The sequence below is a fragment of the Myxocyprinus asiaticus genome, chromosome 10 (genome assembly GCF_019703515.2).
Source record: "Myxocyprinus asiaticus isolate MX2 ecotype Aquarium Trade chromosome 10, UBuf_Myxa_2, whole genome shotgun sequence".
NCBI lineage: Eukaryota > Metazoa > Chordata > Actinopteri > Cypriniformes > Catostomidae > Myxocyprinus > Myxocyprinus asiaticus.
In genome coordinates, this window is record NC_059353.1 from 18,042,150 (window position 1) to 18,051,557 (window position 9,408).

Below are 9,408 nucleotides of genomic sequence, written 5' to 3' on the forward strand. Positions count from 1 at the left end.
TTTCACTTTAATTGTAAGGACCTACAAAACTGAGATATTCTTCGTTTGTGTTCAGCAAAAAGAAAGAAAGTCACACATCTGGGATGGCGTGACGGTGAGTAAATTATGAGAGAATTTTCCATTTTGGGTGAACTATTTCTTTAATGCAATAAAAAGTACTTGCAGCTGCAGACGCTAGATGGCGCTGTGGTCTCACATGTGCGCTGACATCATGCTCACTCCACACTTCCCAGAATGCACTACTGTGCTGCTAGTGCGGTTAGCTTGCGCTTACCGATCACATACATCACTATACATACGGCTTCTGGAATTCCTTACTTTATAGTGGTCAATCTAAAGCGATATGCCTCCGAAAAAGCCAGCTCAAGCTACAGGCAATAAGAAAACCCAAGAGAAGAAGAAAGAGAAGATCATTGAGGTGAGATTTGTTGGATTTACGCACTCCTGCAGCATGCTGAACTCTAGGCCTTGTGCTCTCATTCACTCACTGACACATTTCAGCAAGATTTCACGATATTAAAGTCTAAAATGAATGAAAGTAGCAGAATAATGCGTTATATATTTGTTAAATAGAGCTAGGGAAAGATGTCAAGATGTTATTGTCATCTTGATGAAAATTAAAGGGGAAATAAAGCTGAGAAATGAGCTAACCACTGCTGCTAAACAAGACACATTTAGGCTGTGTGCTAAAATCTGGTGAGCTGTTTACCTAGACGGTATTTTTCTCCATCAAAGGGTCGGTCGTTCGAACGTTCTTTTAGAATGATTGCGCTCCAATTATGGCAGTTTTGAGAGCGAGCGTGAGCGACCTGAATATTCTTGTTGTTTTTGTAGTTCCTTGTTTTATGACTGAACACTGAACTTTAGAGGCGACTTTTTTATAGTGGTGTGATCTAAAAGAGCCCCAAAATAAGATTAACTGGTAAAATTAAATTATTATTAGCATGATCATGTTATTAAGAACTGGCTTGCTTGAAACAACATCCCATTTTACAAGCATGAATTGACATTGTTTTATGACTTAAACTGATGAAGTTTCACCAATTGTTTGCTGGACTGTTTTTATAATAAGCCCTTGGTGTCATTGTCACTGAACTATTTCCTGCAGGATAAAACCTTTGGACTGAAAAACAAAAAGGGAGCTAAACAACAGAAGTTCATCAAAACTGTCACGCAGCAAGTCAAGTATGGCCAGCAGAATGCACGGCAGGTAACATAATGCTCATTTAAGTGTACTTATCTAATGTCTGAAATCCCAAGCCAGTGATCCGGAGTTCTGTTTTTTCTTTGTCTATAGATTGCTTCTGCCGAAGGTGATAAGAACAAAAAGAAGGATGACAAGAAGAAGGAGCTGTCTGAGTTGAATGAGCTCTTCAAGCCAGTGGTGGCCGCTCAGAAAGTCAGCAAAGGTTACTGATGATGGACATTGAGCATTGAATGAGGGACAAAAACTTATGTTAAAATGTTCTCCTAATCTAAAGCCAGATGACTGAAATGTAAAACGGGCTGCTTGTTTCTTTGACATTAAGAACAATCTGAAATTGATAATACCACGAGAATAGTCCAGTGTACAACAAAGCAGTAATTCATTCAAACAATGGTGTTACTGGTTCTGTAAAGGTTGTACACTGAAGAAATTGGTTGAAAATATCTTAGACTTTTTGGATATAATTTCTGTTCATGCAAAAGTAAAGAGTACAGGCTATTTCACAGACATACAGTTCTGTGCAAAAGTTTTAGGCACTTGTGAAAACTTTCAAAGTGAGGATTTCTTAAAATAAATAATGCCATAAATAGTTTTCATTAATCAATTAACGTCATGTCCAGTAAACAGAAAAAGAGCCAAATCAATATTTGGTGGGAACACTTTTGCCTTCAAAACAGCACCAATTCTCCTACTTGCACCTGGACACAGTTCTTCTTGGTTGTAGGCAGATAGGATGTTCCAAGCATCTTGGAGAATACGCCACAGTTCTTCTATATATTTAGGCTGTCTCAGCTGCTTCTGTCTCTATATGTTATCTCCGACTAACACGATGTTCAGTGGGGGGCTCTGTGAGGGCCATGCCATCTGTTGCAGGGCTCCCTGTTCTTCTATTTGCTAAAGTAATGTTTGAGAGTCTAACATTTATATTTCCTATTGACACACTAAAGTAGCAGATATAAATAACCATCTTAAGACAAATGCTTTTGTGAAACATCTTATGTGCCTAAAACTTTTGCACAGTAATTTAACTCGGCAAACAAACCAGAACATGCAGACTGACTCCCTAGTTTAAAACCTGTGCGACCTGAATCCCAGGAGTTTTTCAAAGCCAGCCAAAAAATTGGAATTGGTGATTTTGTTTCTTACAGTTCTTGTCTTAAGCATCAGAGAGTCTGTTAACTGTCCATTGTCATGCCATCTATGGGGGAGACTACTTTTGTCTTCACCTGTGTATTAATTACGTTTGTCCTAGCTAGAGGTCGACAGAAAGTGGATTTTGCCAATACTGATAACTGAGGTGGTGGAAAAGGCTAATAACTGATTAATCGGCCGATAGTTTTTAAAATCGATTCATAGAATGTTACAACATTTTCTTAGCTATCACAGACATTAAGGCCAGAGTACAAAATGAATAAAATCTCAGATGTAGTTTATTTTTCAACCAAATCCCAATTCCCAATAATAATCAGAGGACAAGACTGGGTGCATAATGTGGGACTTTTAAGACCAAACAACATTTATTTTGAAATGACGGAGACTTGGCTCCGTTACAATACAAATTAAGATTTTTATAGCCTATATATCATTATTATTATGACAGTTTATCAAGTCAAGATGTGCTGATGAGGGACGTTTCCATATAGTCACATTTTTCTTTGCATGCTTCAATTTAAAAAGCTTAATTATTAGAGGAACACAGAGGAATATATAAAAGTAGCCGCAACTATCGGCATTAGGGGTGGACGATATAACCAAAATTCTATATCACGGTATAAGTAATTTTATATCATGGTGAAGTTATACATCACAATGTAGTTTTTTGCTTTCAGAAAATGAACAAAAAAAATAAAATAATGAAATATCCATGTGAAAGGGGTGGGCGATAAGCAAAAAATTATATATTGATATTCTTAGAGATTTTTGTTGATGATAGATGTATACATGAAGATGGGCCTATAGCCTACATTTCATTATACAAAAATAATGAATTTTTATTTAAAACGATGTCCAGAGTAGCCTAATGGAACACCTGTCATGTCCATTGCAAAAACGTCCTCAATTAATAAATAAAATTTGTTCCGTTTTATGTTCTATGCATTGTTTTTCAATCCAAGCACAAAAAAGAGTCTTGCCTGTAACTATACATCAGACATTTTTTATTTTTATTCTGGAGCAAACACCTCCACCAGGTATTTGTTTTAAAGTTAGCCTTCCACTGGACAATGCAAACATTTTAACAACCTTATTGCCTACTAGATATAAATGCACGGTTTATTTAATAATTTCTGAGGGAATTTATTCAGTGTGATTGCTACTCTCTCCGTGTTTGCGGAGGTATAGATGCGGGTAGGAAAGCTTGACGATGTCAGCAACTATAAAGAGCAGCGGGGCTTTTAGCGGAGAGTCCATTTCACATAATGGAGAACGCATCATTTTATAATGCATTTTCTCTTGAAATGTAAAGTGATTAGAATCTGAGGCGCTCTCTCTCTCTCTTCCTCTCTTCCCCGCACACGCTGTGTATACGCATCATAAAGAGCACTTTCATCCATGAATGTAAGAAAATGGCGCCGTTAAATGCAAAAAATAAATTCCTTCTCTTGAGTTTGACTTGATTTGGAGTCTGTGTTCATCTTTCTGACTGGTTTTCTCATGCTTTTGTCTTAGTCTCACGTGCAGTGAGGAAGAGCGTTGCGCACACAGATATTTACATACCACGATAAAGACGGTATAGAAAATTCTCTACCGGTTGACATTTTATTCTGTCCCCACGATATATATCCCCATACCACCCAGCTCTAATCGAAATAGAACCGAAAGTTCTAAAACTGATATATCGGTCTACCTCTAGTTCTAGCTAGAATTATGCAGCTGTATGTTCATTAATATATATATATATATATATATATATATATTTTATGTTGAAACCAAAACATTTAAAGAGATTTGTCCTGCTTTGGAATTATTATTACTATATAATAATAGCACAGTTCTCCTTTTATAATGATTTGATGTTACTTTTCTTTCTTTTTAGGTGTGGATCCCAAGTCAGTGCTGTGTGCTTTCTTCAAGCAAGGCCAGTGCACCAAAGGCGATAAGTGTAAGTTCTCTCATGACCTCAGCTTGGAGAGAAAGTGTGAGAAGAGAAGTTTGTATGTGGATGGCAGAGATGAAGACCTGGAGAAAGGTGAGACCAATATTACTTTCATAGTGCAACACTGTGTTAGTGATCAACTGATATGGGGTTTTCAATGGCTGATACCAATATCTGGATAGCAGGTAGGCCGATATAATGGAGATAGATTTGTAATATAATTCCATGACAGTAAATGAGATTGACACTTATTTTGCATATTATAAATCATATTTGTAAATTAATATTTACCCAAAATGCACTGCAAAAAATGAAAATATAAATAGTTTTGAATCCCTTGATAAGACTGTTGTTAGATTTCGGGACTGTCACAAGTAGAGATTTTGTTTAACTTTTCTGTAAATCAGCCTAGTAGGTGAATTCAAATTTATTGATCACTTTCGGCCTGGCTAATTTATTGATGTCATTTTTAAAATGTTGCTCATAATATTACATAATTCTGTTTTTAACTTGTATTTTCATTTTGAAATTGCAGACACCATGGATAATTGGGATGAAAAGAAACTTGAGGAAGTTGTGAACAAGAAACATGGAGAGGCTGAAAAGAAGAAAGCAAAAACACAAATTGTTGGTTCTGGCAAGATTTATAATTTAATACATCACACCCAAATGTCCAGCTCAAAAAAAGAAATGATTGTGATCTTCAATAATTTCTATCTTTACTTTAAAGGGTTAGTTCACCCAAAAATTATCTCATCATTTACTCACCCTCATGCCATTCCAGATGTGTATGACTTTTTTCTTCTGCATAATACAAAGATTTTTAGAAGAATATTTCAGCTCTGTTGGTCCTCACAGTGCAAGTAAATGGTGATCAGAACTTTCAAGGTCCAAAAAGAACATAAAGGCAGTATAAAATTAATCCAGGCATTATAAAATTAATCCATATGACTCCAGTGGTTTAATCCATGTCTTCAGAAGTGATATGATAGTTGTGGGTGAGAAACAGATCAATATTTAAGTCCTTTTTTAGTATCAATGTCCACTTTCACATTCAGCCACCTATTGGTTGGGGCTGTTCAAAGGTGGAGATTTATAGTAAAAATGACTTTTATATTGATCTGTTTCTCACCCACACCTATCATCGCTGGAGTCTAATGGATTTCTTTTATGTGTTTTTGGATCTTAAATGTTCTGATCACCATTCAATAGCATTGTATGGACCTACAGTGCTGAGATATTCTTCTAAAAATCTTCATTTGTGTTCAGCAGAAGAAAGAAAGTCATATACATCTGGAATGGCATGAGGGTGAATAAATGATGAGAGAATTTTCATTTTTGGGTGAACTAACCCTTTAATATTGATGCGATTTTTATGGTGATTTATATTTGATTTTTCAGCTCCCATCGAAAATCCACAAATAATCGTATGTTTTTGTTTTTAAGGTGTGCAAGTATTTCCTTGATGCCATTGAAAACAACAAATACGGCTGGTTTTGGGTTTGTCCTGGGGGAGGTGACAACTGTATGTACCGCCATGCTCTTCCTGTGGGCTTCGTTCTGAAGAAGGACAAGAAGAAGGAAGAAAAGAATGAGGAGGAGATCTCACTGGAGGATTTAATAGAGACTGAGGTGAGGGAAGAGAAAAGGGACACTTTAGAGTGTATACCTGAGCTGCCTGCAATTAGAAAGTAAACAAGTTTTTAAACAGTGTCATTGATTGGATCTGTTAGTGTTTTTTTTAGAAGTTTTGTAAAGATCACCTGTTATTCTAGCGATCTGCCCTTGGAGCGAACGTCACTCGAATTACTCTGGAAACGTTCTTGGCCTGGAAGAAAAGTAAAAGGCAAGAGAAACTGGCTAAAGCAGAGGAGGACATGGAGAGAAAGAAAGCTGACTTCAAAGCTGGCAGGGCATTTGGGGTGAGTAAAGATGATGTCACTGCTGATTTCCTGATGTTTGCATGATTAACAGCAGCACAGTTCAGCTGAATTAAATGGATGTTTTAACAGTGATGCCATGATTTCACCAGTGGGTGGCAGTAAAGCTTTGGTATCAGAGCAAGCTGTTTGTATTAGGGCCATGTTCTTCAAAAACTTATGCTGTTCTAATAGCGTTGTCTGTAGCTTTGAATTGCACACATCTGTTTCATGGTTTGTTTCATGGATTGCCCTGTAGGTCAGTGGAAGAGAAGTGTTTGAGTTCCGGCCCGAGCTTGTTGACGATGATGATGAGGAGGCTGATGATACCAAATATGCTACAGACGATGATGATGATGACGACGAACTTTCTAATCAGGTATAATATTTCCTGCTTTTTTTACCCAGAATACAACACTGCCCCATTAGCTTTCATACTAAACTAATTTAACTTAAGCATTTTACATGAAAATAACAGTGAATTGTACCATCAATCAATCATGTAATGTATATTGTTCCTGTCTGTGCTGCATATGCACGTAATACTCGATTTACATTTTCCCTCACTCTTTCAGCCATTTTAATATGATTGTCTCTGCAGGTAGAGGATGCAGATGACATAAAAGATATTGACATTGCTAGATTTATCCCTAAAGAAGTGGACAACGCAGGTATAACGGTGGCAGCAGCGGACAGGTTTACTGCCAGAGCTCCTCACACAAATGACATGGATGGTAAGAGGCTTCTGAATATCTTCTATAATTCATGCAGAATTAATTTAATTCTTTAAACATACAATTGTTTATATTTTTTAATTTAACCCTTGTGTTCGGTTGTGCAAACACCCTTTGTGTTCCCGGTCCAAAATGACGGTTCGCCAAGATTGTTAATAAATGTCCTATATTGCATATGTTATCCCAAGATCTTGCATTAGATCTTTTTGTCAACTTCTTCTTTTTTTTTTTTTTTTTTTTTAAGTAAATATGGCAGGTTTTGTACTCTTTTTGAACATATTTAAAAATAAACATATTTTTTTATTGATAGAAGGATTCATTTAACTGAGCTTATACCGGTCGTGTAGAATAACTGCTCATTAGAAGAAAAAAGTGTAAATGTAACATTTCACTATATCTTCTGCCATCTCTATGGTTCTAGATTTTATGGTGCTTTAGCCTTTTACTAACCTAAGAGTATCTTCCATTGTTCTTCCTAAACTTGTGTAGTAATTCATGGTTAGGTATCAATTATCATAAATGGCATTCTGTGAGGCTTGCTGATGTCCCACTGATCTCTCTGTTGTGGTTCTTTTCTCCCTACAGACAATAAATTGAGCGAGGCCTCAGGCGGAGCCATGGAGAATGGAGAACACAGCGAGGACCAAACACTGGAGGAGGACGAGGCTAACGAGGAGGGGGAGGAGTCAGAGGCGGTGCCAGTGGACGAGAACCTCTTCACTGGGGAGGACCTAGATGAACTGGAGGAGGAGCTTAACACACTGGACCTGGACAAATAAAGACTGGGACTATTGCATCATTCATGAACTACACATGGCTTGAAGTGAATGACAATATTTTCACAAATAACTACTACCAAAATTGCCATGTCAGAAACAACCGCTCTGCCTGCAATATGCACCCTCATCACTCGAGATGTCTTGGGAAGCTACAGGAGAGAATGGAGTAGATGTGGCTCTTGTTCTATTTCAGATTTGATTTGTTTTTTCTCTTTTCCAATTTTTTTAATTGCTGTCTACCCCAATAAAGCACAGTCAGGTGAGGGTCTTCATTTGGATCTGTCTGGGTCCATGTGGTTCTACAGCAGGAACAAAGTCAAAATATTTCTTAGGCTATTGATTTGTTACTTCTCCTGAATTAATTTTTGATTTAAATGATCATCTTAAGGTCATGCAACTAAAATAACAGGGCACAAGTTAGAGTTTCCCTCTTCAAGCACTATTGGAATTGGGTTTCCCCCATCTCTATGGTGATCTGAAATGTTTCTTTAATGAATAAAAAGAATTTGTTCTATGGAATCTAAAATGTAACCAACTGCATGCCTGTATCAGGATCAGAAAGTAAATGGTCAATAAGTTTGATGCTGACATTAAAGTGTCCCATAATCAGTTGATGAGATAGAGGTGTCGAATGTGAAATCTCTTGGATGCAGATGTGGCATTACAGAAGGATATGTGAAAAAATACATCATTGCTAGTCAGATTTGATGTTTGAAGTGCTTTCAGGAAGTGAGAGAACGACAGAGATGAGCTTGAAAGATGGTATTAATGTGTCTGTTCTTTTCAGTTAAAATGTTTTAAACTGCTCTCCCACCAACACATCACAAGAAATTGTAAATAAAAGGATATCAGATACTGATTTTGAGTTAAGATTTGTAATTGAAGTGTTAGAATTTTGAATGGGATCGTTTAAGACTCAAGCAGTGTTAAGTAGTCATTTACTAAAAAAAATCTGGTTGTAACTATGTTTGGTGCGGTGGAATCTGTTTTTTATTTTATTTATTTTTTTTTTTGCAGTCCCTGATAAGTGTAAACATGCCTCTTAATTCTGTGGTGAGATTGTCACCTCAAAGCAGACAGTTGCTTAATCTTAGGTAATATTTTAGTAATGTACAGACCATAAAACAAACTGGTCCAGATGTTTTTCCAACAGACCATAAACATTCTTAATGTAGCACACTCCACTAATTCCTTAGCTTGTGCTGTTTAGAGATGGCTGACATGCAGAGAAATGGTCAGAGGACTGGTATTTCCTATGATCTGCACGAGAAAGCATGATCACCCCCCTCTACCCTCTACTCGTTCTCATGAATAAATGCCCAAGTGCAATTCTGCTTATACAGCTATAGGGTCCCACAAAAAAATCTTACAAGTTTTGTTTTTTTATGTAATCATTGTATAGAACAGCATTCCCACAGTCATGGAAAACCTGGGATCAGGCAATTGTAAAATTGTGTTTTCCTGGCCAGAAAAAAATTATAGAAATTTCTATATTGTATAAAAAAAAAATTCTAGTTATGCTCTGCTCAAGCCATTGTGATGTCGGAGTTAAGAGTGAATACAGTTGTTATTTTGAGTGGGTTCTTTTAGATGTAGATAGGAGATTGTCCAAGAGTGAGTTTCTGCCAAAAAAAAGCCCAGCCCTGACAGGAAAAGGGTGTTTATTTTTAGACTT

General features: G+C 36.8%; 1 protein-coding gene across 1 annotated transcript; it reads left to right on the forward strand.

Annotated features, from left to right (window-relative positions):
* Positions 1-234: 234 nt before the first annotated feature.
* Positions 235-8,592, forward strand: LOC127447193 (zinc finger CCCH domain-containing protein 15). The gene is made up of 10 exons (XM_051708844.1): positions 235-418; positions 1,109-1,210; positions 1,298-1,409; positions 4,242-4,394; positions 4,837-4,928; positions 5,748-5,933; positions 6,077-6,223; positions 6,480-6,599; positions 6,822-6,954; positions 7,540-8,592. Exons 1-10 carry the CDS (start codon positions 344-346, stop codon positions 7,731-7,733), a joined length of 1,314 nt encoding a protein of 437 aa, XP_051564804.1. The 5' UTR covers positions 235-343; the 3' UTR covers positions 7,734-8,592.
* The last annotated feature ends 816 nt before the right edge of the window (positions 8,593-9,408 follow it).

Excerpts from the sequence above, each read along its gene's own strand:
- LOC127447193 (XM_051708844.1), top strand. The coding sequence starts at position 344 with ATGCCTCCGAAAAAGCCAGCTCAAGCTACAGGCAATAAGAAAACCCAA. Across the intron at positions 5,934-6,076 it reads AGGATTTAATAGAGACTGAG|CGATCTGCCCTTGGAGCGAA; the intron begins GTGAGGGAAGAG and ends CTGTTATTCTAG. Across the intron at positions 6,955-7,539 it reads TCACACAAATGACATGGATG|ACAATAAATTGAGCGAGGCC; the intron begins GTAAGAGGCTTC and ends TTCTCCCTACAG.